Raw genomic sequence first — 17,813 nt, forward strand, 5'->3', positions numbered from 1 at the left:
TAAAGACGTAACGATGCTAGAAAGCCGTCTTTTTCCGTACGCATTTTTCACGAATGCTTTAAGAAAGTTACCACATTCATGGCCTCTTGTTTTGAATTGCGAAGGCAAAAAATTTGAGCAGTGAAGAGGAACATTATTTTTTAAAGAGCTGTAAACCATTATTGTTGTTTTGTAATTTATGAGTAGGTGTAGTGGCATGATTTGGTATTGAGAGAAGAGAGGCTTAGTGGAAGTTGCATAATTTGAGTTTGACAAGAACCGGATTGCGCGTTTCTGCAGAACTACAAGTGGTTTTATGTAAGAATCGTATGTGTGCCCCCAAGATTCAATATAATATGATAGTTGACTATGGAATAAGGCAAAATAAATTGTTCTCAATGTCGCTTCATCAAAGAAATGGCGACATTTGAGAAGCATGAAACAGACAGGTCCTAGCTTTTTGCACAGATAGTCAATGTGCATTTTCCAGTTGAACTGATGATCTAGTACAACGCCTAGATATGTCAAGTTACTGACTCTTTCTACGGGCTGTCCCTCAGCCAGAAGTACACACGAGTCCAGTGCTACAGCTTTGTATGAAGAATGAATCACCATATATTTGGTCTTGTTAACGTTTAAGAGCAGTTTATTGGAATTAAACCAATTACAGATTAGCTTTATTTCTTCGTTAGCTGCACGAAAAGCTTCAGCTATGGACTCATGTGCGCAAATGAGAGCAGTGTCATCAGCATACATGACAGGAGTGAAGTTATGTAATATTAATGGTAGATCATTCATATATAATGAAAATAAAATTGGTCCCAATACTGACCCTTGGGGAACTCCTGATGTTATTGGTAAAAATTCTAAATTAGTATTGCAAAACTGAACCGCTTGTCTATTCGTAAGATAGCTGCGAAAAAATTCGAGGCACCCCCCACGGAAGCCATAACGTTCTAATTTGTTAAGTAGAATGATATGATGAACGGAGTCAAAAGCTTTTTTAACATCAATAAAAAGGCCAATTACTATCATATTGTTATTTAGGTAGGAGTTTACCTTATCTGAAAGAAATAATACTTCAGTGGAAGTTGATCTTTTGGTCCGAAATCCATGTTGGCTAGGTGTCAACACAGATTCTCGATCGAGGAAATTTAGTACTCGTCTCGCGATAAGTTTTTCAAATACTATGTTAATGGCACTTAGTATAGATATTGGACGGTAGTTTTGCGGAAGGGTAGGTCGCCATTTTTGTGAATTGGAACCACCCTAGCTAGTTTTAATAGATCAGGGTATGTTGCCGTGTGAAATGCATAATTAAAGATTTACCGCTAAAGATTAAACCGCTGCCACACGGGCACTTTCGGTCGCGATTGAGCCTGGTCAAGATCAATATTTCTCGACCGCGACTGGATCCTTTGCGCATGCTGCGCAAATGGAGCCAATCGCGATCGAGAAATTCGATCCCGATCACGCTTGACCACGATCAAACGTGCACCATGCGACGGCCATATAACCTTCTACGCGCGAGCCGCACATGCACCGACGATGCCTGGACAGCATGATGGCTGTTGTGCCAACGGTGTGATTGCGCCTCCAACGTACCTTTAAGAGCTGTCGCAATAAACAGTTTTCATATGGGGCAGGGAGGGGGAGGAGGGTCTATCAAGAAGAAGTTCTAAGGGGCGTATGTTAGTTCCGGCTGCACTGTTCGAGAGTTGCGGAAGTGGTTCTCGCTGGCGACGCCTGCTCAGATCCAGCAGCAAGAGCTTTCAGTTTTTATTTCATCTTTTTTTTCAGTATCCTAGGGAAAGCGACAAATTATGTACGCAATATGTTCTACTTCGCAGAGGTGCTTCGACACAGGAGTTCCAATAACAAGCGCAAACAAGCAAGAATGCAGAAAGTAACAAGACGGGACTGGCACTTTAAGCATTCTTTATACAATCTGTTTGCACTGTTGTTCGCCGCTCATAATCTAATTTACCTAGCCGAACAAAGATTCCATCATTCGCTTTGTCTGCCAATGTACAAACACTTTTAGGCTTAAGCTTCTTTCAGAGACAGTAGCGTGTTGTTCACTTACTTGGCATTTGTTTTCCTGGGGCGAAAAGGGCCGAAGGGTCCAGAGATTTTGGAATGCCTAAACCGTTAAAAAAAGAAAAAAAGAAGATGCCTTCATTTATGCATGTGTGTCTCGGAGCTCAAACCAGAAATGTAATTTTCATTAAGTGCGCCAAAATGATAATGTAAAAACAACGAAACAATACTAAAATGTCGTAAGAAGTGCTTCAAACGTAAATTTATTAGTGCGGAATGTAAAATTTTGAATAACTCTGCACGAGGATTTCCAAACAGAGAAGTTGGCGCTTCAGAATGAAAAAGGGACGAATCATAAAAAAATGTGGTTGATCCCTCTTATATAGGAATCGGTATAGAACACGAAAGTGAAACGTGTCTTCACAGAAGTAGTGTAATGTTTATTGCACATTGATATATAATGTCTATTGGTGTTTTGTGGCTAAAGCGCCCTTAGGCGTTGATGCACCCACGCTGACGCCTGGTGGCACGTCTCCTCCATCACGACTACCAACGTCGATGACCATGAGCAACCGTCGTGCATATGGAAGCTGCACTACGCTGCACACGCTAGCACAACGCGAAAGACGAAGCACGTAACTGACACACTAATACAACGCGCAAGACAAAGCACGTAACTGAATCGTCACCGAGTCAAATCAGCGCGTACAGCGCGTCGTAATTGCAGCCTCCGCGATCAACTTCAGAAACATTTTCAGAGCTAATTGCGGAGGCCACGCTCCGCTGTGCTGAGTACGGTGAACTGAGTAGGTGAACGCCACCTAGGTGGCGTTGGTAGTGCTTCTTGATGCCAGCGTCCCTTCGAATGCTGGCATCGAGGCGTCGTAGTGCTGAGACCACCGAAGCGTTCACTGTCGGTGCGCGTTAGTGTCATAATGCAGTACTTCTCTTTTGTTCTCGTAGGCGGCGGCACCGCCCCGAGCAAGAGCGCGGGTACACGGAGGAGTGTTAGATATATAAGGCGCGTCTGTGTAGCTCTCTGCAAATGCGTTTGTGGCGCAATGGGTTAAACGCTCGGCGATCTATCGTCGCGGACCGAGAGGTCGTGGGTTCGATTTCCAAATTTTGCATGTTTGTGGAACTTTTTCTTCTGGTTTCTTTCTTTGTATTATGTTCTATGACGTATTTCCGTGACGGAAATACGTCAGTGAAGTCTTGGTGGACCCCGGCATAAAACACTTTCGTGTTAAAAAGTCACAGGCCTGCGCGGCATACGCAGCACAGTCACAGCGTGAGCAGGTGGAGCGGCTCAAGAGTAGCTCCAATTTCGGCACCACGAACAACAGGGTCTTGGCGGCAAAGTCTCTTCGCCTCGTTTTGACGAGAACGATCTGAATTGTCCGTCCGGCGTCGACGGCAAGCTGCGGCTTGTAATGCTCTCTGCACAGCAGTCTGTGCAGAGAGCATGCCTGGTTGTAGCCGTGCACGTAGCTCCACGATTCGCTTCTTCAGCAGCGGTTCGTACCTTGTGTGGAGACGCCATAACGTGTGCCCTGAGGTATCCAAAATACGTGGCGCACATCTGACATCCCTTGACCCGTGGCACGATACGTTGTTATTGTTTATGATGGTGATGATGATGATGATTGTTTATTGGAATCTTCAAAACGGGCTGGTGACAGATAGTCACCTAAGCTGCTTGAGTTAACCAGGTCCAGTCAGATGCAGCGTGCAACTGCTATATGCAACTTACATGTCGGGCATGCTGTGTTTGCAGACACCTTAATTACAGGGCGCCACCATACTGGTGGAGGCTCGGTATCGCGTTGATGCCGCGCCTCCTCGCTAGGGCGCGTTTATAGGGCATTTTTCTGCTGCCTGGTAGCAAGCGCTTGCATGGATCAGTGGTAGAGTATCTCACTCCCGTTCAGTGAGCCCGGGTTCGATCCCGTCGGGAACCCGGTGCGTTTTTTTTTCGCATTTCCTGCCATAGCGGCTACGGACATCGGCAGTGGAAGCGACGACACCATCGCGAACCGAAACGGCTATTGAAATACGCCCAAAACAGCTTACGCTGTAAAAGCCACACCACTGAGTAATTAAAGAGATATCAGAATTGATTATTTTGCTTTACTGCAGTCTCAAATACCAATACTGTTGCTAACTGTATTTACTCGGCCAGAAAGCAAAATTCTGGGAGAGGTGATTGTCGGCCTTTGCATTTGTAAGCGGGTGCCGGTTTTCACCAATGGAGCCACGCAGCATACAGTGCTACTGTGCATTATTTTGCTCAGCAAACGACTGCATCGGCTATTTGATAAAATCAAGCTTGCAATGGGCAGAAACATACTGTATAAACATTTACAAACGTATGACCTAAAAACAACCTTGAACAAGCTCACTTAGAGCGAGCGACGCAGGCAGTTGTGCAAATCTTAGATGAAGAAACGGACTTCGTTGGTGCGCACCGATCAAGCTAAATCAAAAGCAAACCACTTCGACGCGTAGCACGGCAGACAGCGACAGACAACGGTTATTGGCATATGCATTGCCACCAGGCACAATAAATGAATTACAAGCCCAGAAAGACATCTTACCGACGACTTTGTTTTAAGTAACGACTGAAAAGTGTTGCTCCCACGGTGGCTTTCACATGCACCGTGCTACTCCATGTGCGCTTTACGTTTTCCTCTTTATAGGATGGGCTATTAATACATACAGGAGAATTATTTTCAAAGCTTAGACTTGTACGGCCGTGTTTTAAGGTTTTGAGAACCCACGCCGCTCAGTTTTTTTTTTTTTTTTCGAAAAATACAACAATGTAAAGCGGTGATACAGTGGGCCTCTAACCCTCCTGAATTGTGTGGATTGTAGTTATACATATCAAAAGCCAAGAAACCCTAAGACTCATGCAAAACGCCACTGCTTTACCAATATGTCCCAGTACAGTAACGAATCATTAGCACTGATTAGCAAAGCCACACAGAATACAGAAATCGTACTTTTACAGTGGCCTCTACCGAATCGTTTACTTTCGCATTACAAACTGCAGAAGGCCTGTTAAATACTGCCAAAAAAGGTATTACAAAAACAGTGGTCTTGCGCAAAAGATAGCTTTTCAGTATGAAAGTATGCGTGGTTGTCACTCACCATAATCTTTGGGCTCATCACCATGTAGAAATTCCGGCTCATCAACGTGGTAAAGCATGTGAGCAATGTGACCATCAATAGAACGTTCCATTTCAGGCAGTGGCTTTATTCTCAACGTGTGTCCTAACACGCCAAGCTGCAAACGCAATTTTGATGATAATACCGTAATCCTAAATGTGGTTATTCTTAAATCTAATGGTGTCTACAGACGCCGTTCCTCGTTATACAGGGTGTTCCAGCGAACACTTTCAAATTTTATTTAATATTGCCTGTGGCAGATCGATAACCCAATTCTAGTTAATGAGGTGGTCTACGCGAAGAGGCGGGCATTACTTGCACAAGAAATTGAAATGCACAATTGAATAATTGTAAAAATCACTAAATATGTTTAACTAGTTACATGATGGCCCATATTGCAATTTACAAATTGTAGCCGTGGAGGTCGGAAGGCGGATCAACTTGGAACGAATTCCTTGGGATGACACCAGTTTCGAGATATTAATTCCCGAACTTTGCGGACAAATGCATTGGCGTTCCAGTTAGTTCCTTAACAATACCTCGCTTTATGCATTGAAGCACCAGCTTCTTCGCGTAGACCCGCTCGTGAACTAGAATGGTGCTATCTGCCACAGGCAACCTTTCAGAATTTTTGAAAGTCTTCGCTGAAACACCCTGTATAGTTCTAAACAGTGACCGAAAGACCATATATATTTCGCACTGCAAACAGGCCACAATTTTCACGTTGTACATTCGAGATACTTTTTTTTCTTTAAATGACACTCTATCTACATCATCTCTCATGCTACGAACAAGTAGAGCACAAATATCTCAGACTAGCTATTGTTTGAAGCTAACGAGAAGCTCTGTTTGACTGCTTCGTGCTACAATTGAGAAAATTTGAAATAACGGTGAGAAATATTTCGGTTTTTCCGAATTCTTTGATAAAAGCGGATAATACAATGCACATTAAGTTCATTGCATCACTACAGTAGCTCTCTAGCAAGCATGACGTAGTCATGCATATGCTCTCTAGAATTCCGGTTGCGCACTACAATACGGGATTAAAAATTTTGAGAACGCTTAAGCTTCGCTTTCAGGAGTGGTACGCGATAGCATTCAAAGACCCCTGACTGCTTCTTACGCTTCCCGACAACTGCAGCTTGTGCAGCCTTAATGGTTACCGGGAAACGCTGGCCCCGAACGCTATGCACGAAGGCGAGCTTTCTGGTATAAATGCGGCCTCTTGCGTGGGCCGATCCCAGAGATAGTGCACAACCGCGCCAAGAAAGTTACATCATTTTCAGTTTTCCGTTATTGTTTTGCACTTTTAATATTTCAGTCTGAGAATATTTAACATAAACGGCATGCGATGTGTGTGTTTTGTTTGATGACATTTGTTTGTGGGTTGTCCTTGTCAACATTCCGAGGAATAGCTTTGTCAGGAATGTAAGACAAGGTATGAGCAACATTAGTGGTAGAATGATGTGGCAATATAACCCGCATATGCCGCAGGACATATAGCAAGGCGTGGCATAGCTGAAATAAAGTTTCAGCGGAAATACAAAACCGAAAAATACATTGTCTATTTTTATAGCCACTTGATCGGCACTCACGTCCTCTGAATTTCTCCTTCTTACACTTCTTCAAAACCAGATGGGAAGATAGTGGATCGTCAACGAAACGTTCAGGGCTCTCGCGCGGTTATCGCAGTATCACTACGTGCTGTAGTGTCAATGCAGAATCTATAGCTTTGGAAGGCGTACATTATGAAAGTGAAGGTTTCTAGGCGAGCGAAAATTACCAGACTTTGCTGACTTATTGTTCGTAAAAAATTGTCTCGAATAAGTTTAATAAAAGCTTTGATAACTCCTATGTTCGCCAAACAATACTGTACAATTGTCGGTGGCGACATTAGTGTCGATGTAATTCAACACTCATCTCTTAATCTGGAATTCCAATCTGTGATCACATCAAATGGCTTTGTAAACTCAATAACAACGCCGACAAGAATGGCTACCTCCTCAAGTGCCATCGACCTTTTTCTCGTTGATATTGCATGCGTATGGTGCTTGGACTATTGCTTGTGGTGCGAGTGCTCACTGTGCAGTATTTGTATCATTGGCATGTTAGCTTCCAGTATCTTTTTGGGTCAATCATGTTTTATGTGTGTTTTTCTCATTGTATAACTGATTAAATACGTGACTGTTTTCGTGAATCTGTCTGTGCTACCGGTTGGGATAGTATCTTCAGTTTATCATTCCTTTATGGATGCTATTGGTTGGGTGGTAAAAACTTTTATTTTATGGATACTATGAATGTTTTTTTTTTCACTATGAGAGTACTTTGTGATAAGTGAATCTCTATTAAAATTATAGTTGCTAATGCCAAGTCACCTAAGGTTCGGGTTACACCTGCCTATCCACACATATTGAAACATAAACCTAAGCTATTTAAACACGTCATGTCTGCCCGTGTTTCTGCGAATGTAAAAGTGTTTATAAATATTGTAAATGTTAAATAACCGACTCAGAAAATTGAAGTCAGCAAACCAAATAAGCTTACTTGACAACAGTAAAACACACCAGAAGATTATTTGGAGGCACTTAAATGACTTATTTATTATTAAAGTAAATAGTACCCGTATAAGGAAGCGTGCCATCGATGACTCGCGGATTCTGGTTAAAAACTTTTACGTATTTTTATACAAGATTTGCTACCGTGGCTTACCACGACGCTGCTCTTCGCTCTCTCACTACAACTCATACACAAACTCTTCAATTTCACCTAACTGACCAAGAAGAGGTATTGAGCATCTCAATGAACCTAAAATCAACACTTTCTGTAGACTACAACGGTTTCCAAATAATACCTATAAAGTCTGTAGCGGACAATAATGTGCCGTGCTTGGCGGAAATGTCCATTTTGCAATATACCGTGGAATACTTCCGAACAATACAAAAAACGCGAGTGTCTATGATTTTCAAGGGAGGCGAAAAGAAAAACTGAGGCAATTATCGCCCTATTTCCTTTGGCGCAATTTTCTCTCAAAAGCTTGTGGGAGCACATAGTTTGGGTTTAGCAAATTTCGGTTTTTCTTTGAACGTCTGGCAGCCATGAGCGGCCCCGATATGCCCCCGGAGAGTGCGGGTAAAATAAACACTGAATCATGTTACGCGCGGACGCGGAGAGGAGACCAGACGCTTCCGAGGGGAACAGACACGATCGTGCATGGGAGCTTCTTCCATGCAGTCATGTATTACTTTAATAATAAACAGTTAAAAAGTTCAATGTGACCATATAATTATCCTCCACGAGCTTGAAAAAATAGTGTTTAAAAATAGAAAGGCTATTTAACAAATACTTGCTATTACTGAACTGCCAATACTGCTTTCGGGAAGGCAAATCAATGTAATCCGCTTTAGTTGTTCAGGAGAAACTCATTTTAAGCAACATGGAAGAGAAGAAACTAACACACAGCATTTACGTTCATTCCAGCAGAGAAGAAACTAACACACAGCATTTACGTTCATTCCAGCAGAGCCCGTGACTTTCCTAACCACGAAATTTTGCAACAGAAACTTGAACATTAAATCAATCTTTTTATTTCTGTTTTCTTAAATAGGAAACTGAGGTTGGTGAGAGAAAAAGAAGGCTAAACGACTGCTTGACAAGCCTCGCCGACCCCAGAAAATAAAGAACGAAACATTGTTGGCAATACCTATTTGGCAAATACCTAAAGGCATTCGGTGTCTACCTCTTGATCTCGTACGTTCGTATTTGAGTAACCGTAAGCAATTAATCCTTGTTGACAACTTCCCGTATAGTTTGCAGCTGAATAATCGTTGTGCTTCTCAGGGCAGTTTGTTCGGTCCTAATCTATTGATGCATATGCTAACCGCTTTGTGAACATTGCAGACGTATTTTGTAGTTTGCATTAATATGGTACTAGCATCTTCCTCAGCACTGTAAGCTGTTGCGCTGACGAAATAATTACTGGAGCAAACACAGTGATCACCACCTTGCGCAACCGATCCAGAGCAAATGAACTTAAATTAACACTAAAGAGACGAAAGGTCCCATTTTCATGCACTTAACGCTAAAGAGACGAAAGGTCCCATTTTCATGCACTTAACAAAACAATCGCTCGTAGATGAACAGGTTGTTTTTCAGAACCAATAAATATAAATTGTTGATAGTTTTATAACATGAAGGGTTGTCTTCGACGTACTCGCACATGAAATTGAGAGAACAAGTGTCCTATCTGAAAATCCACTTCATTGTTTTCCTATCCAAATGTCACTCTGAATTTCTGCCAAAAATACCGGTTACAATTTATCGTTCCATATTTTATACCTACGTTACCTATTTCCACCTCGTCTGGGGTACCACATGTAAGACCAACACCACAGGTCTATTACACTGCAGAAGAAAATGATAAGACTCATTGCCTGCGCTAATTACACAGCATACATGCAGAATTTATTGCCACAATACAACGCTCTACGTATAGACATCACTTATTAGCATCGTTTGCTTCATCACCTCAGATTTTCTCTATAACAAGTTTGTAAATATATTAAAACGTTCGCTAAGATTACACGTAAGCATAAGCGTGTCACAACACGCAGTACTGAAGAGTGGACAGTTCCCCGTGAGAGGACCAATTGTTGGCAGCAAAGCTTCCAGTTTATTGTGACTAACATATTGGATAGTTTCAAGAAAAAAATTTAATGCAACGTTATGTTTCCCTGAAAGCAATATAAACTTCATTTCCCGGTGTAGTATAGAGAGAACAATATTTAAAGCGACGATAACTGGCTCGTGGATTTTATGTCTGTCCGTGCTCTTGCGGATCTAAAAGCGTTTAAAATTCTGTAAAATTTTAAATAACCACCTTAGAAAGCTCAACTTTAGTATAGCTTGTACTATGCAGTCCAACTTTGTATACAATTATTTTCTTAGTACCAGCAGCAGTTACTTATGGTAGTTAAGCTTTTTTGTGTAACATCCATTCACTAAGAGTTAACGACAATGTTCTCTTTGCCTGGATAAGCTGTCAGCCTATAGTTTAATTGTTTTCCCCACCCGCTAGAAACCCATGGTGATCTCATTTGTATAAAGTGTACACAGATTGTTCTCCCTTGCTTTTTTTTTTTATTTAGTGCTGGTAAAGTTGTGCTGTGTTACATTTTACAGTGCCGGTCGCCTAGCCTCGAGCACATTCAAACCACGTTTTATGAATTTTCGTTCTGAGGTCCCTTTACATGTATTGTCATGGAAATAAATAAACAAAATCATGTAAACAAACTCATGTAAGTGTCACGGATATTACTTGTTTCGTGTCTCTCCCATTGTCGCCATTATAGACGTGGCAACATGGGTGTGTCTGCCCTTTCTCGGCTGCCGTCTGACTTCTTTCGGTAGGCTTCATTACAAACGTACTCTCATTTTACACCACACTAAATTTACCCCATTCGGCAAGTGACAATGAAAAGCTTCTACGCATAAATACAACCACCGCTCCAACGCACACTACCGTGTCAATCTTTATTCCAGACCTCACTTGTTCTAGCGCGTGGTAAGCGTGTTAAGCTGTGAACTATGCCTATGTGGGCACTTCAGCTATGGGTCTTACTTCCCCGGGTGAGTGAGATTACCTGTTAGTTTGTTGTTTGACAAACTGATAACTAACGTTCGTTTGCTATGGCATGCGCTGTATTGTGCAGATTTTTAATGAGTCCGGAGTCACTTTCGTGTGATCACAAATAGCCTCCTTTGAATTCATAATCGACGCCAAATTACTTATGCTAGATGTCTCGCTACCTCATTGGGAACACTTTCGAGGAGACGAAGAAACATTCCAATTTTAATAACGCCATAACCTAAAGAAACTTTATTTACCCTACAAAAATTTACTAAAAATATGTTTCAGCCAAGTAGAGTCCAACATCGGACTAGTCTGCATGATCCAAAATGTAACAGCTCTACTTGGGACAGCTTTGTTTCCCAATACATCAGGGCTTTGGCGCAGGCCTGTCATGCCAAATTCAACTATTTGAATAAACAACCGACTTGCACTTGAGCTTGGACTCCCGTCTTCAGACCGACGTCACATACCTCGACTTCTCGAAAGCTTTTGATCGGATTCCTCATTGTCACGTAATGAGTAAACTTGCATGCCTCTCCCTCGACCCCTTAGTTTTTATCTTGCATCCAGAGTTTTCTTTCCCATCGCATGCAATTCACTGCATTTGGCAGTTGTGTATCTAGTACGACGAGCGGTATCCCGCAAATGTCAGTTCTCGACCCTCTCGCAGCCAAGCACCCAACTCGGCTGCAGCAGGTTGTGGGTTCGGTTCCCACCACCGCCGGGCACCCAACCCCGGCCTGACATTCGGCTTTCTTCAGGGGTCATAGGCTAGGGAGGAAGCCTGCGCCCTAAATTACCCTCGATACCCTCGTGAGCACAAAAGACATTTGCGTACACAGTGTGCACTGGCAGCATCCAAGTTCTTAAAAAACCCGATCAGTGTCGTTGTGTGGGTCTTTCTTCACACTTATTCTGGTCGGGCAAAACCCAGGAGTCTGGAGGTGAAGTGCTGCGTGATAGCAAACGAGTTGTTGAATGCCTTAAAAAAAAAATAAGGTTTGGGCCTCTTCGATGGCGACTATTATACGTGTGCCTCCCCAAATGCGCCTGTTGAGGTGCGAACGCCTTCGAGTCGGGTACAAACACCCTTTTCCAAGCGTTGATGTCTCATAATGGCCGAGCACCAGGCCAGGATTTCGCTTGCATCTATTTTACCCGAAGGTACACGGCGGCAGCACTTGCCTCCCACAGCCGCGGCGGATGCTCCTCAACAAGGCCATCCGAGGTTAGAACTGCGGTTGGAACGGTATAAACCTCCTTTTTTGTGCTCACGAGGGTTTAGAAGGGAATTTAGGATACAGGCTCCTTTCCCAAGTGTATCGCCCTGGAAGAAAACCGAACGCTAGGCTAGGGTACACGTGTGCCCATTTGAACCAGTGGGTGCCCGAGGGAGGTGGGAATCGATCTTCATGAACGATCTTCCAGTCGAGATCTTTTCTTTTATCCACCTTTTCACACATGGATGCGCTGTCTATCGGCGCATTATTACAACAATTGACAAATATTTACTGCAAAACAACCTCAACGTAAAAACTACGTGGCGCTCTCTCTGGCAGATGCAACTGAACACGTCAAAATGGAAATTCCCGCAGGTATCGCGGAAGCGCTCTAACCTCAGCTTTAATTATTACCTAAACTTAACAGCACTTGAACGCGTAGATTCGTATTGGTATATACCTCGGTGTCAAGATAATAAGGTCCCTTAACTGCAGTGGCAACGCGTTAAACATAGTCGCGGACTCTACAAAAACACGTGACCTTATCAGGAGAGCCCTTTCAATATGTCCACCGTCTGTTCGAAAACTTTCTTATTAATCCTTCGTGCGCACTGAACTCGAGTATGCGCCTGCTATCTTGTCCCCCCATCAAACTTATCTAATGAATGCCCTGGAATCCATAAAAACCCGTTCGGCTCGCTTTATTAAAGCGAACTATTCTATGTCTCACTGATTCGTTCGTGAGCGCCGAAAACTGACTGCAGGAAAGCCAACTTGCATAATGGAACTATCTGCGCATCTGCGCGCACAATATAACAGCGGCTGCGCGTCTGCGCACGCAATAGAACAACGGCGCACGACATACGTATCGTAGAACACTACAGTTTACATTCGCAGTTGTGCCGATAAGAACAATGGGAACTGCAACGCCACGTTGCCCAGACGAACTGTATATGTCTGCATTGAATTACGCGCGTTGCGCCATGCATTCCCGGCCGTCACCATGGGTAGGCCGCGGGCGCTGCGCACGGCAGTAGAGGCTGCCGTACGCGAACCTAAGTGCGAGCCACGGAGCAAGAAACCTTCCTGTGTAGGAAGGTGGTGCGAGCGCTATCGTGGCCGTAAGGCCGCTCCCGTGTATCGGCAACGGCAGAGCCTCTGACCGTCTACCACAGCGATCACACGGCAATACTGTGCAAGTCTAGAGTCGTCCGTGAAAGTGTGTGTGTGCGTATGTGTGTATGCGTGTGTGCGCACGTGTGAGTGTGCGTTTGTGCGTGCGTGCGTGTGCGTGTGTGCGTGTGTGTGTGCGTGTGCGTGTGCGTGCGTGTGTGTGTGTGTGTGTGTGTGTGTGTGTGTGTGTGTGTGTGTGTGCGTGTGCGTGTGCGTGTGCGTGTGCGTGTGCGTGTGCGTGTGCGTGTGCGTGTGCGTGTGCAATCATAAACCACGTGCCATCCTAAACAAGCAATCAAACCACACATGCAACGCATCGGGTCGCTCAGCATTTCTTGGGTTCGTTGCGTGGCCGTTGGCTTTGGACTTCGATTCAGTTTGCATGGGAGAAAGCTTCGCGTTCAAGCATGTCTTTTTAAGAAAGGGGCTTTGATTTTTTCCTCTAATTACTATAATCGCACCAGTATCTCGAATGTCAAACCAGCCCTTGGTCTTACCACTCTGCGCTTGCACCGAAAAATAAGCCAGCTATGTATTTTCCACAAGCTCAATTACAGCTTCCATAATCTACGAGGAACGCTTCTATGGCCCCTGGCCCGGTCCTCTACCGCCTTTCGAACTCTATCAGTATACAACACCTACAATGTCCTGTATTCAATCATTTTACCCTCTGTGATTGAATCATAGAATTGTTTCCCTGATCGCATTGTCAATGAACGTGATCCTAAAACATTTAGAGACATGTTTACGAAGCACATGTACTAACACCTGTACATTTCTTTCCGTTCACTATTGCTGTTTGCACAAACTTATTAATATTTCATGCCATTGAATACTTTCGTCTCCTTTTTCGTCTGTTCATTCTGTCAGAGCTTGCTTATTTATTGTATTTGTTCATTTAATCCTTGTTGTTTGAATAATTCACTGTCAAAGCTTCCTTTTAATAAAGTATCATTCATTTAACAACTCCTATGACTAATGTATGTCAACATTGACCCTTCGTGGTTGCTTAGCGGTTATGGTGTTGCTCTCCTAAGCACGAGGTCACGGGATTGAATCCCGGCCACGGCGGCCGCATTTCGATGGGGGCGAAATGCAATAACGCCCGTGTGCTGGGCACGTCAACGACCCCCAGGTGGTCAAAATTTCTGGAGTGCCCCACTTCAGCCTGCCCATACTCAGATCGAGGTTTTGACACGTAAAACCCCAGATTTTAATTTAATTTTTAATGTCAACATTTCCAAACATTGCCCCCCCCCCCCCCCCCCTTTATATAATACCCTGCAAGGGGCCGTCAAGGGTATAATACATGATCATAAATGATGATGACAGGAAAGAAACTGGAGTCACGTTATTTTTTACATGTTTAAATACTGAGCATGCTTGTTGGTTTAACAGTCGCTTACTTAAAGAAATTCGTGCAAGCAAGATGTTGTCAACAGTTGCCGCTATTGGCAGCCTACACATGCCGGAGGAAAACGTGATGCTCAGACCATCATTTTATGATAGTCGGAACTGGTTTGCTGTTTTGTGTTCTCTGCTCAAGCAGCATTTCTTTTTCTTTGTACTTTAGTCGGGCGATATACCAAAAAGATCAACATTTGTTGCTATAAACTCTAACGTCTAATTACAGGAAACTGTAGTCCTTGTGAGCCAAACAGCCTACAGTCATGATGCAAAATTTAAACAATTAATGATAACACATATGATCAAACATTCTTGATACTAGAGTGTAGTTCGGCCACATTGCAAGCCTGGTGCGAACCACATGCTTCAAAACAGAAAGCTTTAAAAGAGCCACAGAATTTTAATACTGAAAATCACCACGATCACACAACGAGGGTCGTAGGTAGCAGTGAACACAATCACTCAACTCAGCAGGAACGTAGTTGCAGTTCCCACTGTTCCAGTGTGCCAGAACACTGCAATGCTGCAAAATATACTAGCGAAATTACCTCACAGCTGCCTGTACCTTCACTAGGGCCCAGCCGCGCTGCTATAAGACTACAGAATGCACAAAAATCGGTGGTTACACGCAGATGATTTTGTGCTCTGTGTAATCGCGTTCAACAATATATTGAAATTATTTAAAACAATTCCCACTTCTGTTTAAGCTGATCTTGTACTGACACCAATACCCTTGTTTTTGAAAATCACCAACCGAAATATGGAGGTTGCTGAGCGAAAAGTCAGCGGCATCTTTAGTCTACCTTGGTGTTTCTTGCTAAGATGCCAATGTTTACTAATTAAAGTAGTATAGTACTAGCTTTTAATTTCCCTAATGTCAATCAACTGCGGCAAACCGCTTTTACAAAACTAAAATTGTGCTCTCGTATCCCGTATGTGATGGTGATGGCAATGTAAATTTTGCTAGAGCAGCCAAAAGTTTGCTAATGTTGCTGATTGTACATTTGGCAAAACGTCAAATACGGGGTGTTCTTATCAATGAATTACACTTACTATCTCAAGACCATCTTCTTCGGATACATCGAGGGATGCCATGTTTTGTATGTCGTGGTAGAGGTTCGCTTCCTGGTCTTTCCCATTAACCTGTGAGAAAAAAGACGCATGATATTGGTTACATTCATCATATGGCAACTGTCACTGGCCACACTATCATATGGCATTGGATTTCTAGACACACTGCGACATTTCCGGAAATAAAAAAGCGGATCTAGCTGCCTCCAGAGACCTGGGTTTAACAAATTTTCTTCGGAAAATATTTTACAAGTACAACGCATCAACAATGACAAACAAATGATCGCATGCGGAAAGGAATTGTCGAAAAGAGTCGGTTGCTCCACATCACTTTCTCCACTGATTTGGCCACGTCTTATAATCAAGACTGCGAAATTAGCGCCTCCGTCACCTTGAGACAGTGTATCATTGACTTCGTCTGAACGCTATCAACCCTTAATGGGATAAATGTGGTGTGTTAGAAGGCGCGAACAAATTTTATTGGAGTGTCCAGGTTACAAAGACGAGAAGACTTGCTATTTCAGTAAAATGGGCTCTGCTTCCCAAGAACCACCAGATCGAGGAAGAAGACTTGGTTTTATGGCTCCTTCTTGAATACAACATCCTGCTTGAAAGTTTTTTTTTTTTTTTCATGTTCCTTCCAGACATTGGCCTAAATGTAAAGCTTTAGCGGGTTTACCTCAGCCCCTTCGCCTTTCTTGCACCTGTACATACCGTGATACTTTTTTCATGCCTTTTGTTTTCATTATCTGTCCTCCTTCTTCGAGATCTACCTTTTCTGTCTTCGATACCTTTCCCTATGCATGTACGTGATTACATATACGCCAACAAAAGTATCTCCATTTCAAATAAAAAAAGAGTCTCTCTCCTCCTTTCTTGCATTTTAACTTGTTCTGTTTTTCCGTGGTCTCAGTGACGTATGTAAGTCGATATGTCATTAGTATATTTTAAAATATCTTGTCTTTAGGACCAGTAGTCAATGACCAAGTGGGCCCTGTGCTCTCGGAGCAGGGAAGTGAAACCCCAATCGCCAGAAATTACGCGCATAAAGGAATGCTAAAATTATCAATTAGGGAGCAATTTTCAGCAGCAAATACAATATTTACTTTTGCTTTTCTTATATTGAGTGCCGGAACTGAGTTTTCATATTTCGTCTACATCACCGCTGTTTAACTATAATGTAATGACGCACAAGCGCGCCTGCACAATTGGCACAAACATATACGTTGTCGTTGTCGTGTAATTGTGACCGTTCCATTCAGATTTCTATTGTTTCAATAGACTGCAAAAGGCTGCATTTTTACGATATCAGGCGCTATATTTAAGAAAATAAATTCCAGAGCGTTCAATTGTTTGGAATATCACAGAAGCGCGCCTTTTTTAGAAATATTGGCGTCTGTCTTGCTCGCTAAAATTCGAAACACAGGCAGTGGAACCACGTGTTTCAATGCCCACGTCGTCTATTGAGTTATCGCCGTTGTACAAGCTGAGTCACATCTCCTAAGGATATGTCCCTTGTCGGTCAACTGTTAAGCGCTGATCCTTAGCTGTTTTAAACGATACATTATTGAGCCTTCTTTATTCCTATGATACTCGTATACCTCATCTTTCCAGCTGTTTTGCTGTTTTAGTGTTGCACCACAAAATAGTACAAAATATTACAACAAGAGGACTTACAAGATAGCGCGCTGGCGTACCATCAACAGATGTGTGCACGAGAAGCTCCTCGGGAAAGATGGTGCTTTTTTCCAAATTAAGTGTCAGCTGATCCGAGAGTTTTATCACTTTTTCCCCCGTGTCAGCTCTCGAACTCAGCATTCTTGGGTAGATGATGCCCGGCTCTGGAATCAGGAACGGCAGCAATAGAATTAAAAGGCGGGCGAGATGAGGCATGCTCATACTTGTCTTTCTTGAAGCTTACTTTTGCTGCATAATACGCAAGTTGTATGAACAAAGGTCAGTGTTACGTATTGGGTACTGTATAAATGATAACGTACTACTGGCTGTCCTTGTTGCTAGGCAGAAGGGCTGCAAAACACGAAGCTGTCGTATACTGCTGGACACGAATCTGTACAAGGAGTGTTTACCACGAGCTGCTGAAACAATGTGCTCGACGGCGAAGTGAT

The 17,813-nt window shown here is 43.1% G+C and overlaps 1 protein-coding gene across 4 annotated transcripts in view; it reads right to left on the reverse strand.

Moving 5' to 3' along the window:
- LOC119462162 (venom metalloproteinase antarease-like TserMP_B) overlaps positions 1-17,527 on the reverse strand; it is a 129,360-nt gene extending 111,833 nt beyond the window's left edge. For 2 of the 4 annotated variants that reach the window (XM_049672457.1, XM_037723507.2), the window contains exons 1-4: positions 17,365-17,527; positions 15,670-15,759; positions 5,170-5,305; positions 2,066-2,122 (exon numbers count right to left, since the gene is read on the reverse strand). In XM_049672457.1, coding sequence (XP_049528414.1) covers positions 2,066-2,122; positions 5,170-5,305; positions 15,670-15,759; positions 17,365-17,505 — 424 coding nt within the window. In that variant the 5' untranslated portion in view covers positions 17,506-17,527. The remainder of the gene's footprint in view (positions 1-2,065; positions 2,123-5,169; positions 5,306-15,669; positions 15,760-17,364) is intronic. The other 2 variants (XM_049672459.1, XM_049672461.1) reach the window with 2 other exon arrangements.
- Positions 17,528-17,813: the final 286 nt, after the last annotated feature.

This window comes from Dermacentor silvarum, chromosome 8 (genome assembly GCF_013339745.2).
Source record: "Dermacentor silvarum isolate Dsil-2018 chromosome 8, BIME_Dsil_1.4, whole genome shotgun sequence".
Taxonomy (NCBI): Eukaryota; Metazoa; Arthropoda; class Arachnida; order Ixodida; family Ixodidae; genus Dermacentor; species Dermacentor silvarum.